General features: G+C 44.8%; 1 protein-coding gene across 3 annotated transcripts in view; it reads left to right on the top strand.

Moving 5' to 3' along the window:
- The window catches only part of ADAMTS7 (ADAM metallopeptidase with thrombospondin type 1 motif 7), a 140,909-nt gene that overhangs the window by 22,048 nt on the left and 93,118 nt on the right, over positions 1-25,743 (top strand). For all 3 annotated transcript variants that reach the window (XM_024107195.3, XM_065559123.1, XM_065559125.1), the window contains 5 exons: positions 1,270-1,419; positions 4,524-4,667; positions 14,896-15,040; positions 15,766-15,858; positions 17,428-17,573. In XM_024107195.3, coding sequence (XP_023962963.2) covers positions 1,270-1,419; positions 4,524-4,667; positions 14,896-15,040; positions 15,766-15,858; positions 17,428-17,573 — 678 coding nt within the window. The remainder of the gene's footprint in view (positions 1-1,269; positions 1,420-4,523; positions 4,668-14,895; positions 15,041-15,765; positions 15,859-17,427; positions 17,574-25,743) is intronic.

Here is a 25,743-nt window from a genome sequence, read left to right as displayed (position 1 = left end):
CATCTCCCCCAACACCCTCATTTTCTCCAGGAGATTTACTTTGCAATAGAAATAAGACACTGCAGGGCAGTACATGCCTGTGGGGTTATTGTTATTGTTCTTCTTGGGTGGCTGTAGTCACTGCCATAGCTACCTGGGGTTGCCGTAATCCCCCAAGAAATGCACCGGCCTGTCGTGTCCCATTGCTTAATTATTCCCAGCCCCAGCTGTACTTTTAAAGTGGAATTAATGTAACCAAGCTGCTTTTGATTTTAAATTAATTAGGCTCCTTAGTAAGCTTGGCTCCCGGGAGAGCAAATGGAAAAAGAGGGTCATAAATCTATTACATTCAGATGCATCCACTCTTTGTTTCTGTTTAGCCACTTAATATGTTGTCACCTTTTATATACACGCTATATATGTTACAGCTGGGTTACGTCATGTCCCAGGATGTTACGTCATGTCCCAGGATGGAACGCCAGCACCCAATCAGCCATAGGCTGCAGATATAATTGCACGGTGCAAATTGTATCCACCAGGTACACAGCAGAGAGAGCCTACTACACCTCTACCCCGATAGAACGCTGTCCTCGGGAGCCAAAAAATCTTACCGTGTTATAGGTGAAACCGCGTTATATCGAACTTGCTTTGATCCGCCGGAGAGCGCAGCCCCGCCCCCCCGGAGCACTGCTTTACCACTTATATCCGAATTCATGTTATATCAGGTCGCGTTATATCGGGGTAGAGGTTTATATTGAAGTGAGACCAGACTCCCTTCTACTCAGGGAGACGTTTACCATCCCCTACTCCCGGGGTCAACCTTTCAGAAGTGATGTACCGAGTCTTCCTTTATTCACTCTGATTTAAGGTTTCGTGTGCCAGTCATACATTTTAACGTTTTTAGAAGGTCTCTTTCTATAAGTCTATAATATATAACAAAACTATTGTTATATGTAAAGTAAATAAGGTTTTTTAAATGTTTAAGAAGCCTCATTTAAAATTAAATTCAAATTCAGAGCCCCCGGACCGGTGGCCAGAACCCGGGCAGTGTGAGTGCCACTGAAAATCAGCACGCGTGCCATAGATTGCCTACCCCTGCCCTACTAAATACAAACCTTGCATTGCTTGCAACGTTCAGAGTTCCCCTTTCAATCTAATTGCTGACCCCACTCCCGAGTTTTCAGACAATAGTTTTGCTCAGTTTTATTTTGACACTTTGGAAGCTGCTATGATTTAAACAACCGATTTGTCCCGTGTGTGTGTTTTGTTTTTTCCCCCTGAATGTAAAAGGAAAGACATCTGTGCTGCAATGAACAGGCCTTGTGAGACTCTGGGTCTCTCTCATGTGTCAGGAATGTGTCAGCCTCACAGAAGCTGTAATATAAATGAGGATACAGGACTTCCCCTGGCTTTCACCGTGGCACATGAACTCGGACACAGGTACTTAGGGATTTGTTTAATCTCTTTCATGACCCCTCTCCTGGAAAGAGACACTATTCAGCTCTTACTTTAAAGAGTGCAGGTGGTACAGAAAGTGGGGAAATATCCATCCGTACTCAACCTTGCCTTACGCAGGCAAAACTCCCTCTGAAGTCAGTGGAAGTTCTGAGTTTACCCTGAGGGTTTTGCTCAGAGAGTTTCATTTTTAGAACTTTGTTATTTTCTGAGTTTAAACTGTCTCTGCACACTCCCAGGAGTCCCAGCTCAGTTACATTCATATGTCAAATCCAGGCTGACTGAACTCAGGGTCTCTGACTTCAAGGCAAGCTGAGTGGTGTTCTGTAAATGGGCTGGCCCTAGAGCAAACTAGACTTTGTGAAACGTTTTGAACAAGGCTTTTTAATTAGGAATTCTTCAAATTTAGTTTATAGAATTGGCGGCAAATGTTTGGTTTGTTCTCCCAACCTGTTTAATGCAATTAACCTTTGGAAAGGTCTTTTAAATACCAGATTAATACAGCTCCAGGAAACCATTATATATTTTAAATGTTAATTTCATTTCATATTGTGAATATCACATTTCTGTGGGTAAGTATATAGTGTCTGAAGTTTAATTAAATCAGTTTGGTTCAATAGTCTCATCTTTTCCTTGTTTGGGTTTGCAATAAGAAAGACTACTTCAAAATTCTTTTATATTTACATAAAACTATATACCTTAAGGAAAGTACCATATATTGATATAGTCACTGACTTGCATTAAACTTTGGATTCATTGATCCATTAATTAAAGGTTTGCTTTACGTTTTCCCCTTCTATGGCCCCACTGGGTTTGATATCAGCTATTCCACATAGATCCTCTTCTTTGCAGACGGTATTTCTTCCACATTATTTCAATTACATTTTTAGCAAATGCCTCAGAAATATACGAAAGTGAATAATGTGTCAAATTGGCAACTTACAGACAGCTAGCTACAGCTGTAGTAAACCGCAGCCTTTAAATTCAGTAACACTATTTACTGTGTGCTTTGTTGTCCCTGTCAGCACCTGGATTCATTGACTTTTATATCAGTTGCCCCTGGGACCTTTCCATATTAGAGGTCGTTACTGTTGACAGTGTGTAATAAATACATTTCGAAGTCCATGCATTTCAGTGAGTGGGAAAGCAACAATAAAGGAATTATTAAGCTTGGCAGTTGTGCATTTGCAAAAGCACAAAATGAACCCTTTGTGGGGAAAAGGCGCTAGGCAGTGACTCCCCAAGGCTTCAGACTGTGAACAGCATGTTCCTGTACGCCAGGGTATGCAGTGATTATATGAGACCAATATTTGTTCATAGAGAACAAATTGGAAACAAGCTAATTTTCATCCTCATCTTTAGACAGTTGGGCTTAGCCAGTCATTCTTGCGCTGAATTCTCTGGGCCTCATCCTGATCTCACGTGCACAGGATTTAGGCCAATGTAATTCAACTGACTTCAGCGGAAATACTCCAGACTTACACCACCGTGAGAGGAGCAGCAGGCCTCTGGGTTGGAAGGACGTAGAGTAACTATGGAGAGGAGATTATGAGGCTATATCCCCTTCATTTTAATAATAATAAAATTTTTGTTTGTGGGCAAAATTTTCAAAACACCTAAGTGACTTACAGTGGGGCTTGGTGCTTTGGAAAATTGTACCCTGTACTTTTTGGGTTTTACATATATCAGACAAACTCACAGGGCCAATTTTAAGGGCATGCCACCACTTGGACTCCACACTGTGGGAGCCTTGCAGACTTGCCAGTGTGGACTCACCGCCTCGCTGCAAAAATTGGGCACTACTGTAAAAAAAAAGAGCTGCAAGTATCTGCTTGAATTTTATCTAACTTTGCTTAGTCTGCACTCAGTGCCCTTTGTGCAGTCACTTCTCAGGATCATTTGTGCAAGCGCATTTTACTGGCAGCAATATTCACAGGAAGTACATTGCAAAGTTGAGTATCAGGGGGTAGCCGTGTTAGTCTGTATCTACAAAAACAACAAGGAGTCTGGTGGCACCTTAAAGACTAACAGATTTATTTGGGCATAAGCTTTCGTGAGTTAAAACCTCACTTCTTCGGATCCGAAGAAGTGAGGTTTTAACTCACGAAAGCTTATGCCCAAATAAATCTGTTAGTCTTTAAGGTGCCACCAGACTCTTTGTTGTTATTGCAAAGTTGAATGCACGAGCAGTTGTGGAAACCAAATGTTAAATTCATACTTGTGGCTCTAGCATACTTGCCCAATCAAGGAATAGAAACAATAGCATGGGACTTATCTGACCAATCATAACTAACCAAATATAGATCTAATACAGCAAGAATCAAATACTTTCTGTGGTGTTAAAAAAATAATCACATGAAAGTGCATCAAATTTCAAACAACTAAATCTGAGGAAATTGTGAACTGCTCACAGGTATTGTGCAATCAGAAAATGAGGCTAACAGGATAATACTTAGTCCTGCCATGAGTGCAGGGGACTGGACTAGATGACCTCTCGAGGTCCCTGCCAGTCCTATGATTCTATGTCTCCAGGCCCTGCTGCAGGCCCTGCATAAAGTGCAGTAACTGGGGGGGTTCCCCACATCATCCAGCTACCCACTTCCCTCCACACATGGATTAGTTATTGGTATTACAGTAGTGCATTAAGGCCCTCACTGCGACTGGGGCCCCATTGCTCTGGGCCCTGTCTATACACCCAGGAGTCCCTACCCCACAGAGCTCACAATCTAAATAGACAAGGGAGAGGGGGGGTAGCTTGCCCCAACTCACACAGTGGATCAGTGACAGAGCCAGAAACAGATCACAGGTCTCCTGGTTCCCAGTCCAGGGTCCAGTCCATTGAACCAGTTGGGTTCACATTGACAGTGGTGTAACTTTTATTGCATTGGATCTGGCTTCATTAAAGTTGATGACGAAGTAAAGTCTCTGTACAGAGCAGTGGTATGTTAAGAACAGAGTAACTGGGAGAAACTGTCGTGGGTCTTTGTAATGTAAGGCTTGATGTGAATGTGCTAGAAAGCAAAGCACCTGTGTGGTTGTATCCAAGCATGCGGCTCACCTCTCCTTTGTGGGACTGTGCTCTTACACAGTTTTGGGATTCAGCATGATGGAAGCGGCAATGACTGTGAGCCAGTTGGGAAAAGACCTTTCATCATGTCTCCACAGCTCCTGTATGACACCTCTCCACTCACCTGGTCCCGCTGCAGCAGGGAGTACGTCACACGATTCCTCGAGTAAGTCCCCCACCCTCTCTCCTTACCTTCCTTCGATACCTGTGCTAGCGTCAGGGCTCATCAGTCAGTCAGGAGCCAGGCGCCATAGTTAGAGGGGGCCTGGATGAAATGGAGAGCTGCACTCAGAGCAGTAGGTACAGAACACACCTGATTGCTACTGGCTGGCCACCTTCAGCATGGGCTTGGAGCGGCTGGGATGCCTAGTCACTGTTAGGAAGTTCAAGGACTTGAGAGTGGAAGGAGGACAAGCCTTATGTAGGGGTGAGGTGGGAATGGGAGTGAGGGTGGAGGTAGGTTTGCCCCTGAGGAAGAATTTTCTGGAAGAAGAACAGGTCTGAACTGTGGATGGATTTGGGGCCTGTGTAGCCTTGATCCATCCACAGCAAGACCAACACTACATCAAGACTTGGTAAGGACACAGGGCCTTCAGAGGTGGCTTATCTCATCTACTGATCTCTCATGGTTAACATTCTCGGGATGCATTTTTAATCTTCATTGTGCTCTATTTTCAGTGCCTTAAAAAGGGAGCTGCAAGCCCTTTGTTAATGGAGGAAAGGCTTGTTCTTTTTCACTAGCGCTTCTGGAGATAACTCCTCAGCCTCTGCTGTAAATAGGACTTTGACTTCTTGAAGCAGTGCTTCTCACCGAAATGCAGCTTTAAAGGGCTTTCAGTCCTGGGCGTGGGTCATGCAGAAAGGACCATTCAACAATGAGCTGCAATGAGCTGATTGGCATATCAAGACAGAGAATGGGACAGAGGGTTGGGACCTTTTGTAATTAGCAACCAATGTTTCTGATATTCTAGAACAGTGTTTCCCAAACTTGGGACGCCGCTTGTGTAGGGAAAGCCCCTGGCAGGCCGGGCCGGTTTGTTTATCTGCCGCCTCTGCAGGTTTGGCCGATCGCAGCTCCCACTGGCTGCGGTTCGCTGCTCCAGGCCAATGGGGGCTGTGGGAAGTGGCGCGGGCCGAGGGACATACTGGCTGCCGCTTCCAGCAGCCCCCATTGGCCCAGAGCAGCAAACCGTGGCCAGTGGGAACCGCGATCGGCCGGACCTGCGGACGCGGCAGGTAAACAAACCGGCCCGGCCCGCCAGGGGCTTTCCCTGAACAAGCAGCGGAACAAGTTTGCGAACCACTGCTCTAGAACATGCATCACTTGAAACCTTTCCGTTGTCTTCAGCAAATGTTGGTGCCCGACGTGCTCTCTGTCTAATGAGATCTGAGTGCAGGAATTGGTGGTGAGTGGAAATGTGCAACCTCATTCTTCCCCCATTTATCATTCATTAGCCCTCGTGTGTCCAGACTCCAGATCACTGGTATCTAATTTTGACAGCTGACAGGGAACCGTTTGGGGAGTAGAAAGGAATTTGCTTTCGGACAGAACCTTTCATAGTCCATGTATTCCCAAGGGGCTTTCCCAAATAGGGAGTTAGATGACGGGACTTGGGCACTGTGGAGACAAACAGAGCAAACTCCGGGGCCCAGTTCTCTGAATTGCTGGTCCCCACCTTGAGATGCAGACAGCTGCCCTTCATTCCCATTGGATCTCAGCATCTTGCCGAATCAAGCCCTAGGTGAACGACCGTCCATTCACAGGACTGACCATTAGAGCCCTTTGTGGAGAGGGGGCGTGTTGGATTGGATGCTAGCAGTGAAATCCTGGCCCCATTGAAATCAAGGGATTATTCCTCTCGCTTACTGAAAAGAGAGCATTGGAGCAACGCCACCAATCTCCTTTCTAAACAGCCTCCTATTTTCTTTCCCACTGCAACACATGATCTGTGACTGCCATCCAGCCAACTCACTCTCAGACTCTGGAGCTGTGTAAAACTTCAGTTACATTCTTTTCTACGTTTCATTACCTCATGCCGTTGGCTGTTAATCCCGATTGCAAATGCACATTTAAATCACACAAACCTTTCTGGATCACATGTCCTTATGTCATGTCACATAAACATGTGGTGTTATGCTGTAGCCTACAGAAAAGAACCCGAAGCACTATAAAATAATAGATGTTCTTTTGAATGTGTGTGTTAGATTGTTGCTCCCAGTGTAGACCCTTAAGATCCATCCAATTTTCTCTGTTTAATTACTAGTCGGGATGCTCACAGGTGCAGCTGTCACACGTGCATGCCCAGAAATACTGGTTCTGCTCTCACTCACACCAGTGTCACACCAGGTTTCACTGGAGTTACTCCTCATTTGCACCAAAGCAAGCGAGAGGAGAACTTGGCGGAGATTCCAGCCATAGGGAGACATTGCGGTACCCGTGCTTTAGTTCATGTCATTTTTCCATCACACTGAACTTCGCAATTGGAAGAGTAGGAATGTAGCCCTCTGTAGACCCTGCTCCCCACCCCTGCACAATATAAGCAGCAGCAGAGCGCAAGGAAAAAAGGGGACAGCTCAGTCTGAAACGTTCACCCCGCTACTGCCTCACACTGGCACACAGGATGGACAGCAGTCTGGGGCCGGACAAGCACTCCAAGTAACAGAGTGCTGGTGAGCTCTTCTTTTCTGCTTCTCAGGCATTCCCAGCACCACTGCAAATACGCAATGAGAAAACACAGGCACTGGCTGGTGGCAGTTGCCTTTTTCATGCTCTTGAGACCTCTCAAGACCTGTATTCGCCTAGCAAAGCTTTACCTTGCTTTACCCTCTGCTCTGCCCTGAGTGACTTTCCAAGGCAAACTAATTCTGTTTGTCTCTGGGCGGGAGGCATTCCGGGCTGAGCCACATTCTTTTGTACAGCTGTTTATTTTTAGCACCACATTGCTGACTCTTCAGTTTGTTATTAGGTTCTTAAGACTGGTGCCTAGAGATTTACATCCGTCAGTGAGTGCCTTGCATTGCTGGGACATTTCTCTTCATTATTGCCGGGGAAAGAATGAGGGGGCCTTCCAGAAGCAATGCTAGGGGAAATTGTAGGTGCATGCTCATCTGCAAGGAACTGAGCAGCCAGGCAGAAGGCCTAGCTATGGGCATGGCGTGAGGGTTGGCTGTGTGATTGATCCCCCATCTCAGGTACTCAGCCAACAGCTTAAATACACTGCCTTGGCCCTCAGGTAGCGTAAGCTGGTGTAGATCTATGACTTCAATGGAGCAATGCTGACTTTCACCAGCTAATGATCTGGCCCTCTATTTTTAACCTTCACTTTTAGAATAGGAATTTCCTGATCACCATAACCTTGAGCTGCACTTCCCAAGAAAGAAAAGGGTCATCTGGATGCATTTCCAGTTAATTTCTGTCTCTCTCCTCCTCCAAGAAGGGCAGCTCTTCCTTCAAGGGGAGAGAACACTTCAGCAAAAATATTTCATTGGCTGTGACATCCCTCAGGCCAGGGAAAGGGGATGGTGTGAGCCCAGAAATGTCTGTGTTGTTAGAATAACGTTGGCAGGAAAGTAGGGAGGTATAAGCCAAGGCATTAGACCCTCATGACCCGGGCTTGCTAGATGTGCCTGGAACAGTCTTCACATTGAAAATTGCACTGTCCCATTTTGTATAAAAGAGAGAAAAATCAATAAAAGATTTGAATCTGTGAAAACAATTCGTATGTTAAATGGAGAGCTGCCCTAAGCGTGAATCTGCCTGTCTTGCTCGGAAGCCTCCAGGCCTGAATATGTGAGGGGCTGAACAATTCCCATGAAGATCAGCAGCGCTCAGCTGGGTGAGGTCCCAAAGACCAGAAATGGCCTCTCCCTAGTGAGTCACCTCTTCCTCCTCCCTCATTGTGACTAGATTTGTTTTAAAAGTGACCAGCATCATTTAAATCTAAGAAATCCACAGTGAGTCTGGAGGAGGCTATGAACCTTATTGCCCCCAACGGTTACTGGAGACCCTCCTTTGGCTCAAGAAATAGCTCCGCTGCTCACGGACCTAAGGGTCGCGGGTTCAAGTCCCAGCAAAGCTGGTTATTGCCATGAGTAGTTCAAACCACCCTGTGGAAGGGACCCTGGGAGGCGGGTCTGGCGGCTTAAGTAACAGACTTAGGAAGCGATAGCAATTGTGCACTCACAATCAAGTGCATTGTTCAAGTAGGGCACCTATGTAGTTTTCTCCCTCTAGCCTTAGCAGAAGAGAGTATTAAGGCTCTTAGGTGTCACCATTATGGGGAGATGTTCCGTAGTGAAAGTAGAAGACTGACTTTACTATGGGGGGAACGAACTGTGCCCGTTTCATGTCCCATCAGTGCCAGATTTCTCCCAGCCCTCTCGCTGTCTAGGCCAAGGTAGGGAGAATGCTTTGGACAGAGCAACATAAGTACCCTTGAAGGTACGGGGCTGGCTGCCGGTCTGACAGGAGCTGCAGATCAATGACCCACAAAATGAGGGAGGATTTTGGCTTCCAAAGACGATGCATTAACACAGGAAAAGGGTTTCAAAGGCAGATGCCAAGAATGAGAAAATGAAGTGCTTGCTATCCTAGTGCCACTCCCTCTGTGTGATCCGGAAAGCAGGGGGCATCCAAAGGTTTCCATGTTGTGACGGCATTCTCTGGCTCGATGGCCATCAACTAGTCTGACCTCTTGTGCATCCCAGCCCACCAACACCAGCCGCACACCAGCCCCAACAACCAAAATGAGACCAAAGTATTCCAGCCACCAGGAGACTAGACTAGTATGTGCCATAGGCAGGGGGGAAGCTCATGGCATCAAAACCAAAATATCCGGAGTAATTATTCTTTGTCTGTTTGTTACAGTTATCTAGAGACTGAATGGCTGTACCAAATGCCATGGAGAGATCAAGGAGCAGGTTTTTTCGCCCTTGTTCTTTCGACTGAAGTTTCACATCAGACAGTGACCAAACCAGTCTTAAGGAACAGCAATGCAATGCCATGGGTGTAGGTGACACTTAGAATCCAGCTCTTACAACTTGACTTGACACTGCACTGAATGCATTGTTTCCCTTTCTATAAAACACCCTGTTGATGTTGTTCCATGAGCAAGTAAAGAAAATAGCTTTGGGGCTGCCAGGCGATGACTTTGCTGAACTCAGAAATGAATGTAAAGCTTGCAGCAGGAATATAATATTTCCTTCAGCTCTTCGTTTCATGCCAGTTCAGCGCTATAGGACTCACAGAAATCTAGACCTCTCAAGCCTGGTCTAGACGACAGTGTGTCCTAGCTAGAATTAGACTTCGATACATGTGGCTGGAAAGACAGAACTAATTTCAAAGCAACGGTCTGTTTAAAAGTGTTGGGCACCTGTCCCGAAAGGAGAGTCGCTGGGAAGCTGCTTGTGGAAAAAGATCCATGTAATTTTAAATCATTGCGTTTTCCACGGGCTGCATGGGGCTGCAAAGCCAATGCTCTGTGATAGGAAGGGTGAGGAGATGAGCAGCCTTACTGGGCAGAGACATTGTGCGTTAGGCCAAATGGGGAGTGCTGTCTGGGACCGGACTGGCTACACCCTTTGGAAACGTACAGCGGGGGTACACTCTACTCATTGAGTGTTGTGGGGAAGTGTATCTGACTGTGTGATAGGCTGTAACCCCATGTAGGGGGAGACCTTGTCTACGTGAGAACGGCGGGCCAGTTTCACTTAAATCAGTTTCTAAATCAATCTAGTTAAACCCCTGTGCAGATATTCCGATTTTGGTTTAAGACTGTCTTATTTTGGGTTAATTTAAACCTCTTCCCAGTCGCCTTAAGTTAAACTGCTATAATCCACGTGTTACACTGAAATCAGAGGATCCAGGCAGGGGTTTGCATCAGGTGAATGAAGTCAGTTTAAATAAACTCCTTAAAATTAAACCGGTGACACTTGTTCATATAGACAAGCCCTAGGGTAATACAGCAAAAGCATTCGATGGCAATGAGAGCAGATCAGGAACATTCCAGAATTAAGTGCCCACAGGGCATCCTCTAAATGTATCCTCATGCCTCACTGACTTTTACTAACCACTGAAGACTTTAGCATCTGAAATACCACTGTCAACAAACCTGGTCGTCTTTGCTTCTTAGTAACCATAGAAAGACCTGGATGTTTCAAGAGGTAAAGAACACGAGCGATGAGCCTGGGGAAAGTGCCAGTGAGGAACATTCGCTCGTACTGCGTACAGTAGTAGCCACGGAAATGCAACCTCCTTTAAAGGTGCTCTCCTCAGTACCTACCAGCTTCATTTCTGAGGGTTGTAGCTTGGAGATGCAGCTCTGAGGGTCAGTGAGCTTTGGTGCTGACCATCTGTATTAGTAGGTCGTTGACATTAACTGTATGATGTATGAAGCACCAGGACATCTGCCATTAGCCCTGTTTGCACCAATGAGGCCCTTTCCTGTAAGTGATGAAACTGAGGCCATGACTTCCTCAGAGCGAGGAACTTGGCTGTGACCTCATTATACAGCTAAAAATCTGCCGCTTGTTCCTGGTGAATGTGCCATCGGTTGTACTCCTCCAGGGAGTCGCTGAGATGCTTTGCGATTGGTAGTGGGATTCTCTTGTAGCTCATCTTGAGACAAATGCATGGTACTAAATCAAGCAAATAGTGCTTGTCCTGTCTGTGAATGCTAATCATGGTGGAAGTCAAGGGCGTTGTAAACCGACCTGAATTAAGACCCTAATGCTGAAGCAATAAGTGGTTGCAATTTTATAACAACTCCCCCAGGAGTGCTCTTTGCTCAGATTGTGACTTGGGTAAGGAGGTTCCAAGGAGTCGGGAGTTTAGAGCCTCATCAGGCTGTTGCTACACGCATCTGTTTTACTATTGCGCTTTAATAGCTGATTCCAGGTCATAAGGCTAGAGAGGATCATGCAACCAAACCCATTCCAGCAGCAATATTGCAGGCTCGACCCTCCTGCCAGTAAACTAGGAGTTACCCAGAGAAGCACCACTAGGTTTAAGTAGCCTAATGATCCCTCACAACTCAAACAGGATCCTCTGGTCCATATTCCCTTTCTGGTGAAGCCTTTTCAGTTTCCTAAGACCAGCAGGATTTGGACGGATGTCAAATTTGAGACTCATTGGAAGACGTTTTCTTTGCTATTACCTTGTTTTGTTACACATTAGAGAACTGTCAGATCCCCTTGCATCCCACCCTCATCTGCCCATTTCAAATGACAGACGTTTAACCCTATCCTTTCCTTATCTCCCATGGTCTGTAGGTGCCCCATTCATATATTTAGTACATTAGCATATTTTGCAGGAACAAATTATAACCATTTCCAGCAAGTGCATGTAACACATGTGCTTGCCAAGGGGCTTTGCCTTCTTCCTGCGCTGTGGGTATGAGAGCCTTGGTTTGCATGGGGAAAGCTAATCACTAAATTCTCCCTCCCCAAGCCAGTCCCGGAGTATACACACCTCCAGTAAAGGCTAAGGGGGACATTTCTGCAGAAGCTGTTGTTACAAGGACTGGAAGGAGATCTCTGTGTTTGAACCCCAGGCCTGTGCTCCAATTTGTTTTATTCTGGAAGAGTCAGGATGCTTCTGACTTGCTTTATCTAAATAAATAAATAAATAAATAAATGCCAGCCAAGATGTTTTTAAACAGACAAGTGTTTTGGTGTAAGCTTGGCTCCTTAGAATGACAGAGTTAAATCCTGGATCAAGGTCTGCTTCCCCACAGAGGAGACAAATTGACTTGCGTGCACTTTACTATGTGTGGGTCTCTTGGACAAGGCCTTCCTGCCGAGATCCCGTCTGCTTTGCATTGTTTTTGAACTCTTATAGCATTGGTTTCTCTTGAAAAACTACCTGTTTGTCCCCCATTTCCCCTCGCTCACTATGGTGCATGGCGGTTGATGGCTGCCCTTCACTTTGGAGGCAGCTGCATTGTAGCAGAGCTGACTATAAATGTGAACTGCAGTGGGATCCTTATGTACTGAAAGCGCTGTCTAAATGGAGGATGCTATTGCTGTTATGCCTTAAAATTTCCACTTCTCCAAAATACAGGACTTAAAAGAAAATTAAAGTTTGTCTATATAGCTGTTGAAAAGTATCTTCCATCGCCTCTAAACGCACCATCTCTGCCCTAGAATAATGCACTCTACCGGTTAAACGAAACTAACGTGCTGCTCATTTTGCAATGCAAGCACAGTGGCATGGCTGAATACGTAACTTTCTGGATATCCATGAAGTGCAAGGCAGGAGGAAAAAAACTGCGATGGAGCGGAAACCATTTTATTTGTCTTTTTCATCTCTGACTTTATCTCCTCTATGGGGTTAAAAATCCATCGTAACATAAACATCCTTAAAGATTTCTTTCCAATGCTGGTAAACATTTGTTTAAAAATATTTTGCCTGTCCCTTCCTGCTGTGGTGCTTTGAAACACCATTTGGATTTTGTTCCTGAAGCTCATAAAACGGCTGCTAGTTATGTCTACATCTTGTGGTTCTGTGGACGTAAACATTGTCACAACTTGATGTGCAAGTGTTATGCTTGGTTCCTACGAATACTGGCATCCTCTTGAGCTCAGCAGCTGGCCTTTCTTAAATAACGTTGAGCGAGAACATAAACACGCTGATGCCTCACGACTGAAATAAATGCAGCTGTGCAAAGTCTTTTCCACACACTCACATTTGCGATGCCCTTACTTGTCCTACACCACATAGGAAGCACCCACAATTTATTGTGCTAATTTTAACTGGGACTAGATTAGCTCTACCAATAGATTGGGTCTGCTTAGTGGTTTGAGCATTGGCCTTCTAAACCTAGGGTTGTGAGTTCAATCCTTGAGGGGGCCTTTTAGGGATCTGGGGCAAAAAATCTGTCTGGGGATTGGTCCTGCTTTGAGCAGGGGGTTGGACTAGATGACCTCCTGAGGTCCCTTCCAACCCTGATATTCTATGATTCCCTCCCTAACTTGCTAGTAAGATATCCTGGCTATTTATTTCCATGTCGGCACTAACAGCATCTCTCTAGCTGACCTGATTTTGCAGTTCTTGACCTTAAGCTGTGCTCCTTTCAGGGTAGCTGCGACAAGGAGCCTGTGCGCTATTATATTTTAAAAGACCTGCAGAACTGATGCTGTCTTTTCCATCCGATAGCAACCATTGCACTGCAATGAGTTCTCAGAGACCTTTAAATGAAACAGGTAATGGGAGATATTGTTCCATGGCTGGGGTGTGGGGTGGGACCGAGTGCAGGTTTCTCGAGTAAGGGATCTATAGACAGGGCTTCAGAAGCATCAGGCACAAAGCCAGATGCTGGGAACAGGGAAAAGTGTCTCCCATAATAGGAACAAGGCCAAGAGCTCAATTTAAAGTGCAGGCCGTCTGCATCAAGCCTGCCACCTCATCAAACTCTAAAGGAGCAAAACTAATAAACAGAGCAGAGGAAACCAGTGCTGTTCCATCTAGGCTTAAGGAAGGGGCTGCAGACTCAGACTTCCCTCTCAAATTAACCTGGTGCAAGAAAAACCCTGACAGCTGCTCTCAGGGAGGTGTAATTTTATAGCGAACATTTCTCATCTTGGCAGGTTAAGAATGTGTCCGAGCAGTATTTTGCTCTCCACTTTGTGATAGCTCATTTAAGCACAGTAATAACTTCTTTGAGTGCTTTCAAGGTACCACAGTAAAAACCAGGCTGCCTTCCCATCTTTGACAATGGGGTTTTAGGCTGGAGTTATTTGTATTCAGACCGATGAGTGGAAGCTTTTTCTTCTCTTGATTTAATGTTAAATGTGGGGGTCTCTGGTGACGTTTTCAATGGAGTCTTGCACACAAAGTGGGCCATATCTTGGGAGTTTCACCACTAACTTCAGCGGGAGTAAAATGGAATTCTGAAATACTTTACAGGCAGAAATAGAGCAAAGAGGTAATGCTTGGGAATAGCTGTTCTCATGCAGCCAGCACAGAACACTGTATGTACATGCAGCGGGGTAAGCGGTAAGCGCTGGAAATCCTCACAGCCTCATGGGCTCAGCTGAGTACCTAACATTGAGCTCATTGAAACCTCTTGGGCTAAGTGGATGTAATTCCATTGACGTCTATGGAGTTGCCCCCACTTTCACCAGCTGCGCTGAGTCAGCAACTGTGGTCTGGAAAGCCTGTGAGAACAGGCTCTCCAATGAAATCTCAGCTCCAGCAAGGTATCAGAGCAACGAGCTACTGGTGCTCACCGGCTGCAGATGACTCTTGGTTGCCATTTATGCACCAGAGTTACGATTCTTCCTTTGTTTTTAACAACAATTCTAATGTTCTACAAGTGCCTGTTTTGCTGGGTCTCTTCGTGCCCTACATTGATCCCCGTCTGCTTGATTCTGACTTGTCCGTTTCATGTTTGCAGTCGAGGCTGGGGGTTGTGTCTGGATGACCCACCTGCCAAAGAAGTGGTAGACTACCCCTTGGTTCCACCAGGAGTTCTCTATGACGTCAGCCATCAGTGCCGGCTGCAGTATGGAGCATACTCCGCCTTCTGCGATGACATGGATGTAAGTCGGGGTTGGGTGTTCCTGCAGTTTTCCTTTATGTAATGATAGAATTTGTGACTGCTGAGTGAAAATCTTTGCATAGAAACTCACTCTCTGCTGATGAAGGGAATAAATCCTGCATTATGAATGGTTAGTGGAGAAAGGACCTTGTCATGTTGCCTGAGTTAGGGGGGAGGGATAGCTCAGGGGTTTGAGCATGGGCTTGCTAAACCCCAGGTTGTGAGCTCAATCCTTAAGGGGGCCACTTAGGGATCTAGGGCAAAATCAGTACTTGGTCCTGCTAGTGAAGGCAGGGGGCTGGACTCGATGCTCTTTTGGGGTCCCTTCCAGTTCTATGAGAGAGGTATATCTCCATTTATTATAGGAGAGAGGTTGGTTTGTTTGTGGAGCCCTCTGTCCCCAAAGTTCCCCTTCCAATAGATCCAAGGAGCCAAACTGACAGCAAACACACAAACATTCTCTCCTCCTGGTTTAAGGAAGGTTCACTGTAAAGGAGAGGAAAGTAAGGGGGCTATATATGGGAAAGCGAACGTCCAAACTGCCAGAGAAAAGGGTGGCCAGAAGGGGAGTTCTATAGACAAAAAGGTCACCGTGGCTTTCTTTGCTGACTGATTAGATCAGTGGGATAATTCAGTGTGTGAACACGTTTCGAATAGGTCAGATTTGGGGTGGCCCTTTGGAATGCTCAGTAACCCCCAGGCTGTGTCCACACTTGTTTTCCGCAGAACGTCTGCAATACGCTCTGGTGCTCAGTGGGGAACACGTGCCACTCCAAGCTGGATGCTGCCGTCGATGGCACAAAGTGTGGCGAGAACAAGGTAATTAGAGTAAATTGTATTCGCAGCCACAGTCGATTCCTTCTCCTGTATGTAAGGGACGATGTTCATCACACTGGTTTATTATATAAGTCAAAAAATAGGACAAGTTGCAGAATGCAATTCCGCAGCATCGGAACTACAGCTGCGACCATACCTAGAAATGGATACATTCGGCTCCATTGGATTTGTGTGTTCTGGTCATTATTTAAACGTTCAGTACTGTTGAGTATTCAAGCAGCGTATGCTTCAAATCACCGAGGCAGCCAGGTGCTAATGTTTGCCATGTCACGGCTACCGGCACAGCTTTGCCAAGGTGAGATCTAGAAGGACCTAGCTACGTATATTTTTTCTGGTACATTGGGTGAACTTGCACAAGGATCAGCACACCTGTGGGGTGTGGGGAAAATGAGGGATTTGATCTCTGCTTAACTTTAAAGGTAACGGGTAAAATCCAAAATTTTGCAGGCAAAAATCCACCCCTGTCGGGATGCTTACTATAGACCGAGTCATGCAGTCCTTACTCTGGCACAACTCCAGTGGCTTTCAGGGAGAGATCTGCCCCAGTAAGAATGACAGGACTGGGCCCTAAATCCATTGAAGCAGCATAAGAGGCGGAGTCATGTTTTGCTCCGTGACGCGTTCACATGGCAGCTGTTGGCCTTACGGGCCTGACTTTCCAAGCATTGCATATGCAACTGTAGCCTCATTCACACTCAACTTTCTTCCAGCCCAGCGCGTGCAGCTAGAACTAAAGAGGAGAATTAACAACCAGATCGAGGCCGCCATTCCACCTGCTTTTTTGCAGTAGCAGCACACAACAGGCAGAGAAATCCCTGTGTGGCATAGGGCTAGGGTCGCGGCTCCTATGCCCCCTCTCCAGGTGTAGAAGGCATGGCCAGAGAGCAGCCACAACCAGCCAATCCCTGGCTGCTCTAATGACCCTTTGTGGGCTATTCCCAGTGAGCACGTCACAGAACAACCCTGAGACTCTTCTAAATTGCATCTTGGGACCAGGACAGTGGCTTCGGGTTCAAGTAGCATAAAACAGAATAACTGTAACATAAAAACATTTGCACGTCCCCCACTCCTGGGTAGAGCTAAATGCAGAATGGCGGGTGCCAATAATCTGGCCCTAAGAGTTTAGTTCAATTCTACAGATCGTGAAGGACTCCTGAGGCTTTCCCTGTAGAACCTACCATCTTACCCGTTCTCCATGTTAACCGGGTAACCAGCTGGTAGAGCCTTTGTTATGACACCAGAACCAAAGCATTAATCTCAGGCTGGATTAATGTGTTCTGCCTAGGCACTGCCAGGAAGCTGGAGCGTGAGTTGTGGTGAAATAGGTGTGTGTGAAACCAAACTAATCTTACTCCCATGTGCACACCTCCCACTAACCAAGTGTCCCGGTGTGTTCCATTGCGCTGTGATGCACACCGCTCTCGTTCGGAGTTCTCTTCTCTGTGCTGCACGTTCATCAGATTAGGGATTTATAAACGAGTGCCAGTTAGTGCCTTGTAAGAGTATTGTTAAACATCAGCTGGCCTCACTCTTGTCTGGGTTACTCCGCAGTGGTGCTTCAATGGAGAGTGTGTGCAGGTGGGCTACCGCCCGGACGCCATTGATGGAGGCTGGGGAACCTGGAGTTCTTGGTCTACTTGCTCTCGGACATGTGGTGCTGGCGTGCAGAACGCAGAAAGGCAATGCAACAACCCCACGTAAGTTAAGGCTCTTGCTTTGTCCAGGTGTGATTAGATTCATTGACTAGGTGACTTCATTAGGAAAACCCCATTTACAGCACATATCTGAATATCTTCTTATCATCTAGCAAGGTATGACCCTGCCCCAAGCTCAGACCACTGGGCTCTGACCTAATGAGGTATTGCACAGTGAAACAGTAACAAAGAGGTGACCCCAGAGAGGGTATTTTCAAATGCCATTAATTATATCTTTTAAAACAGCATACATTTGAAACCACACAAGCAGTTCAACTGATGGGGCTAGCTAGGAATCTGTGCAGTGGAAGGTCTGTGGATTGAGGTTTAGAGTTTTCTTTGTCTACCTTTACATACAAATCATTCGTGATTAGTCCAGGCAGAAAGCACCTGAAACCCAATTCAAAACAAAGGTAAAGACGAAGCACTTGTGAATGTAACACATATGCAATGTCTTTTTTAATGCCAAAAAGAAAAAACATTCCTTTAAGCAGATTCAGAATCACTGGGGAAAATTCCAGCACCCTTTACTGCCCTTTGTTCTCAATGAGCAGTTTGCAAACAGGTTATAACAAGGTGTGTGAGCCACAACAAGAGGATTTCTTTCTGTCAGACTTTAGTGTGGCAGTGACCAAATATGGCATAACTTTCTAAGAAAGGTGGCCCTATAATCAAAGCATCTGAATAACAAACTATGGTGTAGCATTGTCTATTCCATGATTTCTGGGTTGACACAGCTGGTCCCCAGATGTCTCTTCCTTCCCCCACCAGATAATTGTTGGACAGTATTAGAAACAAAGCTTTCCAAAAGGTTACAATGTCAGAGCCTGTGACCCAAGGTGAGGAGCAGGAGTTATAATGAACCATAGCGACACAGTGGGTTTAAAGGATATGGGGCTATGTCATGCCATCAGTTCGTAAGCAGAACTTCCCATGAAGTCTATGATGAGTTCTGCTTAAAAGGCAATGGCACCACCTGGGCAAAAGATAGGAAGGTTTTCTAAAATGAGATCCCAGAAAAAGTGCCAGGGCTGGTGGTAAAAAAGAGTGGGGATAAAGCAGGATAATCTGTAAAGTTGGGACTGCCTCCACGCTCCTGGCAGAGGAATATTTTCACAATGGTCCATCCTTCCAAATGAGCTTTGAAATGACATTCCAGGTTTGCAGAACTAACAACACAGACCTCACAATGTAAGTGCATGATTAACAGCACTCCCACCCTAAGTGTTTTAATGCACACCCCTGGTTTTCTTGAGGTCTTTTGAGTACACAATCAATCACAACCACAAGAGCAATTTTATGGTCTTTACTTATTTTTCAGGTGGCATTCAGCCTTTCATGGCTTAAGGAGTTTCAGAATCAGATAAAGAAAGGTCTCTAATGAGCCCAGAATAGGTTCCCTGGTTAACCACTTTCATAAGTACATCATTTTAGCATGTGCAATTGAACTTGTTTAAAAAAAACCCTTTATGTAATCTTGTTTCTAGGTCAAGAGCAAAGTTTATGTTTGACATGAGTTTTGCTGGAGGAGTGCAGTTGTCGTTTACAGAGTGTTTTAAACACAACCACAGGCATGTAGGAGTGCAAACACTGCAAAGCTGGCAAAGCTCACCCAAGGAAATTATTTGTTTTGGCTGCTGTAGGTAAATCTCTTTGGCCTTGCTTTTCAGATGGAGCGAACACGTATATGAATAGGGTAGTTTTTCTTCTTTAGGTGTTTCCATAACCATAAAACACAAATTAATTTTATTTTCTTTAATTCAAGTTTCCCCTGAAGAAACTGTTCAGGGAAAATGTAACTTCCTTATGGTCATATGGAAATGCGCCATGGGAAATGTCATGACAAGCTCAAGTTGGCAAAGGGTTAAGAAGCAGGAAACAGCTACAAATAGTGCCCAGATGTGCTGGTAGCTTCCAGACAGAGAATAACTCTATTTACTGAAAAAGAGTTCTACTCGTTTAAAAAGGGTTAGGGCTAGTGTTAGGGAAGCGTTAATTTCTTTTTTTTTTCTTCTTTTTTTTTTCTTTTGGAACAACCTTCCCATTCTACCCTAGAAAACAAGGCAGAGCTTGGGCCTCCTACACGCACAGTGAAAAAACTCTTTCCATCATTTAGAAATTATTAGCATGGAGCATTGAGGACCTGATCTCAAACCCATTGAAAACAATGGAAATTGAAAGATTCCCATTTCTTCCATTGAGTTTTGAATCATATCTGGCGTCGAGTGGCCCTTCCACCTCCCAGCAGCCCTGGTGGTCTCAGGACAGCCCTGCAAACAGCCCCTTGCCTCAGTGTCCCTTCTGAGTTCCACAATAAACTCCAGAAGAGGCTTTTACAAGTCCAATAACAACCCTCCTTAGGAGTTAGTTTTTTAACAAAGTTCAAAATTAAACACACACAAAAATTCCCTCCAGCCTTAAGCTGGGCCCTGCCCCAAACTCCGCTGGTCTCAGGGATTTCTTTCTTGAGCAGGCTTCTCCCAGCTCCTCCTAGCCTGGCCACAGGATCTCGCCTGCAGGAGTCTCTCATTCTCTACAGTTTCCTGAGCTTCTCCCTCTCTCTAGCAACTTCTTGCTGCCCTTTGATTCTAATTAAACCCCACATCTCATCCCTGGCAGGCAGGTTAATTGTACAGGCTGGCGAGCTGCAGGCCTCCAGTCCTTAAAGGGGCAGGCCACCCCACTACCATACCCTTAATGAACTGCCCTTCCACTATATAAATGGTGTGGAGATGGGGGAGGAGGGGCTTTCAACTGCAGACACATGTTCATGTCTGGGCTGTGATCCAGTCCTGCAGGCCTTGCTCACATGAGTTGCCTAACTAAAGCCATTGCCCATTTCTTTAATAGCCCTCCAGACTTCTTTGCATTAAAATATTTTTGAGCTCATCCTGGTTCTGCTGTAGTCCACTTTTGACTTGTCACCTTTCAGTGATGGGAAAGGAGTTCAGTCCCTATAGCTCCTCCAGTCTTTGGCCTCTCTACTCGGACTCCTTACAGAATTGCCAAGTAGTGCCAGTTGTTCTTTCAGAGTAGATCTGAGGCCGACTGGGAGCAGTGTGGGAAAGATGGTGGGGACAGTTGGCTGCAAATGCTGATAATTTCCCCCAAAAATCATCATCATCATCTTCTTCAACACATCTCTGTTTGAGGTCAGTGACGTTTATAGCCTTCTTCCAAAACTCTTGATTGTACACCAGGCTGTCATGCAATTGGTCTCTCTAAGGTCCACTGATATCTGGTCCATGTATTGATTCTTTGGCCTACCTTTGGTTATTTTCCGTCCATGATGATTGCAAGGGCATTCCTATCAATAACACTCTCAGGTCTCCATTGGACACATCCATATCAACGTAACGTAGCCTCCCTCAACTGGTCTTCAATTGGGGCAACCCACATAAGGATCCTCACAGCCTCATTTCATTTCCTGTCATGGAGTGTCCAACCATTTGATCATCTCAGCATCTTCATTTCCATGGTAGAGAGCGTACCAATTCCTTTTCTTGTGACTGGCCAAGTCTGTTCCATACATTCCAGAAACACTGTGCCAAAAAATTCAAACCAGCTCTTCTATTGCAACTTTTGGGAACTCTCTCTGCATCAGATGAATTCCAGTTTCTATATGTAAATAGATTGTTATGAAATCACTTATGCTGCTGGTATCAGGCACTTCGGCATTTATTATATTACAGCTAGAGTTTGGCAAATAACAGTTTTTTCATTTTATTGGCAATCTTGAAAAGTAAAAAAAAATAGCTTTAGGTTGGACCAAAAACATTTTTTTTTTATTTTTAGTAAACTGAAAAGTTTAAAAAAGAATTAATTTCAGGTCAAAAAGAATGTTTTGTTTTGATTTTGACCACTTAACATTTTTGAATATTTTAAATTTTAAATGTTTTAAAAATAAAATTAAAGGAAATTTAGAAACACAAAGTTGTTTGAAGCCAAAAAAAAAAAATCAAAACATTTCAGATTTTTTTTCAAATGAACAATTTGACAAAATGGACACAAATTTGGAAAACATTTTGGTGTCCCCCAACCTTTTTTTGCTTAAAATTATTTAAGATGAAGATTAAGATGATTAAGAGAAAGTTTCAGTTGAAAAATGTCACCCAGCTCTAATTAAAGTAGCACCTATAAACAAACGCCAGTTAGGGTCATAGTCCTTTTATGCTGGACACTGAACAGAAAATAAAAAACAGTTCCTGCTCCCAAAGAGTTTACAATCAGTTCAGGTGAAGGTTTCTTTTCCTTATTTTATAAAAGGGGGGAAGGGCCTGGAAAGTAGTTCTAGCTAGTGTGTGTGGATGTTATCTCTAAACTCTGTGTAGGATTTGATGGGATATTTTATTACACATCAGACCACTTCCCCAGTGATATCAGTTACACTGATAAAAATGACAAGTAACTCCACACCAGTATAAAACTAGTATAAGTGAGATCAGAACCAGACCCAATGAGCTGATGTGAATTCAAGTGAGGTTATGCAGCTCTATCTATGTTTCAATTAGTAAAATGTGGTATTGCTCTTTGCCACCTCTTCATGGTGCTGTATGTGTGTATGATCTTTGGACCTTTTCCTCTGTCCCTGAAGTGTAAATAAATAGTCATGGCAATTGTTCTACTAGTATTTGTTGGCCAAGCATCTGTAAAAAAAAATATACCAAGGGCAAACTGTAGAGGTATGGGCAACATAGAGGCTTCTGTAGTGATGTGAACAATATGGAGACAAATGAGAACTCACTTACAACTGACTATTGGAGAGAAAACAAAGTATTCTAGCTGGCAAAAAGTCTCTCAGGTGCTATATTAGTGCAAACATTTAGCACATAATAATCACATGCAAAATCAAGTGTGATGGTCAAACCTTTTGTTTAGCACATTTGAGATTTTTACTCTTCTAAAGCACTCACGAGAGGGACATTGTTTCAAAGGAGAACAATAGACGTATGGTTAACTAAACAATCACTGGAATTAATCGTAATTTTATAGATTTAATAACTGTGTTGTACCATGTGCTCTGGCCACCTGTCCCAGAACATTCGACTCAAGGCAGGTAAGCAGTGGATGTTATTTTCCCAGCACTTGGAACACAAAGGGCTCAGTCTTGCACCCCCAGAAGGCAATGACAGTTTTGCCATTGATTCCAGCTGCAACAGGAGCAGACCCAGGGTTGGAGGCCTGTCCTTGGGAAAGCTGAAGAGTAGCACTCTCCACCACAGACCCAAAATGGACCACATTCTGATCTCTGTTACACTGGTGCAAACCTGGAGTAACTCCAGTGAGGCTTCATTTCAAGGATAGAATGATTCCATGTTTATACTCACGTGACAAGAGGACAGGACCCGTGCCTTCTGTTTATGAATACAGAAATAGACTTAATGACAAAAGAGGATCTCTGTTGACATGTTTCCAATAGCTGGGCCATTTTTGACAAACGTGTGGCCAGTTCAGGAAGATTGTGGTTCCAGTAATCCATGCTGTTAGGCAAAGCCATCTCATCAGGGCATACTTGCAAAGATGGTAAAACAGATGGCTTTATGGTCTGTGGAATGTAACCAGCCAGTTTTATCTTGAGAAATGGCAATCATTTGTCAATTTTTGAAAACGCTGAGGAGATGGCTGAGACTGTAGGTTCCTACGTAGATAATGATTCTTGACTGCAATTGCAGGAAAGAAGGGCTTCAAATATTACCATTGACGCTTAACTTTAATAACCATTTTTATACCATCATAAAGCGAGGCCTTAAAATTGGCCATATTGGTAACAGTAAAGTCACACTGTGGAGGTAGATCCACAATGTAAATTTGCTTTTTAAAAGTTTTACAAAAAATCTTATAAAGAAGTCATAGAAATTATTTAACTTGTGCTTTATTGTATTCTATTCTAATTTTTAAAAAGAAAATAGGGTTTTTCCCCCCGTTTGGCTTTAAATATTCCCCTGCAATGTGGTAGCCCAGACATTGCAACATTCTGCTAAGGCAGAAAAACTCAAAAGTGCAATTGTCTAGAAACACACCCAAAAGGAATTAGTCAGGTTTCATTGTCCTAGTGGAGTGAAATGCAAAATGTAAACAAGAAGCACCCCTGATAAAAGTCAATTATACTTAAATTCTGTCACTTTCGCTAACTTAAATAGTTATTGAAAAGAGCTCAGATCCCACAAATTTTCCTTTGATGCCACAGCCCAGAGGTCTGCTGTGCTGTACAACGGTGTGTTACAGCTCAGGATGCTAGCTGTTTGCCCACGGCTGCCTGACTGGGATGTTCCTCTCTAAAGCATAGAGTCAGTGGAGAGGTTCAGCCGAACTGGAGGCCATCGCGACAGCCATGGGGCTCAGGACTCACACCTTTTGATGTAACACAGACACTGGCAGGGCCTCAGATCTTCCTCTCACAACCAGGTCAGATTGGCTCTTTGGGAAAGTTGCTTCTGAATGCAGCCATTGTTTCAGGCCGGGGGGGAAAGGAGGGGGAGAGAAGGCAGGAATCCTGCACGAAATTGCAGCTTCATTATTTTTTAATTGGTGTTCAGCTCATTTCTGTTTGAAAGACAGAATTCTATGGGCTTATTTGTTAACGGAATCTGTTGAAAGATGAGCAAAAGACTTTGTCCCAGGGATCAAAGCTCCCTTCCCCAAGATGGCAAATAATGTTGCCTCTTTTTTTTGGGGGGGGGGGGGGGGGGGAGATGACGTAACCTGCCAACAAGAGAGCTAGGTCTTTCAATAAAGAAATTCAGTTTGACAACATTCACTTAGTAAAAGCCATCTTTGAGCTGCTGTGTTAATAAACCATCAGCAGGTCAAGTTCTAATCCCAATGGGTCCAGTAGACATGTCTGCCAATTACATCATCAGCAAAGTTATTAATCTAGAAACAAGTTGTATAGCAGGGATCCAGGACTTTTTAAATTTCACTATGGAAAACTGGCTTTATGATGGATTTAGGTTTAACCTGGAATGTTTGCTGCTTTTATGGAGTGTCTCAAAGATTTACTAGCAAAGAGCCTGATACAGCAATCACTGAAGTCAGTGGTAAAGCTCCCATCAACTTCAGTGGGGATCTGCCCCCAGAATAAAGAAATTTCCTAATAACTGACAATATATCAGCAGGGGAACGAATGAAGGGATATGACTATCAGATACAGAGACACCAACCGTTGGTCTGATGTGACACAAATAACTTCCTTTTGTGGCACTTTCCATTTGGGTATGTTAGCTGCAAAAAAGCGAGCTCCTTATTTGCGTTACAGTTGTAGGTCTGTCTGAGGAAGGAGAATCATACTTATTAAAACTAGCGACAGATCGGAACCAAAACCACAGATCCAAACGTACCAGAGCTTCACAGTTCAAATCCAGATCTGTCTCCCCTCTCTAGAATAGTCCTAATCAAACAGCTGACTTCAAACTTACACACACACCCTGAAATATGGGTATGTTCAGATCTGGGATGGAAGGCTGAAGCTCTGAGCCATCTCTGGTTAGCACCGCTAATGCTTTCCATTCCATGTGATTGTAGAGTCGATGTGGCTATGTTCTGCTCTCTGCTCTGCTGGGGTAAAGCCACTGAATACAGTGAAGTTATTCTGGATTTATATTGGTGCAAATAACAGCAGAATTTGGCTCCATATAAATAAAAATGAAGTCATAGGGCAGGGGTTGGGAACCTTCAGTACGCGGCCCAACAGGGTAATCCGCTGGCAGGCCGCGAGACATTTTGTTTACATTGACTGTCCGTAGGCACGCCCTCCCCTCCCCTCTCCCCCCCCCCCCCCCGCAGCTCCCAGTGGCTGCGGTTTGCCATTCCTGGCCAATGGGAGCTGCGGGAAGCGGTGACCAGCACGTCCCTACGGCCCGCCACTTTTTGCAGCTCCCATTGGCTGGGAACAGTGAACCGCGGCCACTGGGAGCTGTGGGGTCCCGTGCCTGTGGACAGTCAACGTAAACAAAATGTCTCGCAGCCCGCCAGCAGATTACCCTGATGGGCCGTGTGACGAAGGTTGCCGACCCCTGACATACGGTGTCAAATTACGTGGACTTTAACTGAGCAAATCTCCATTGACTTTAGACAGGATTTTGCTTGACTAGGGAATCTGACCCAATGTGGTGAATTAAAAGATTAGCAACCAATAGGGATCACACTGAGAAATGTGCTCCTTATATTCTATGAT

Source organism: Chrysemys picta, chromosome 10 (assembly GCF_011386835.1).
Source record: "Chrysemys picta bellii isolate R12L10 chromosome 10, ASM1138683v2, whole genome shotgun sequence".
NCBI lineage: Eukaryota > Metazoa > Chordata > Testudines > Emydidae > Chrysemys > Chrysemys picta.
The sequence above is the reverse complement of the archived record's forward strand: the minus strand, read 5'-3'. Positions and strand labels throughout refer to the sequence as shown.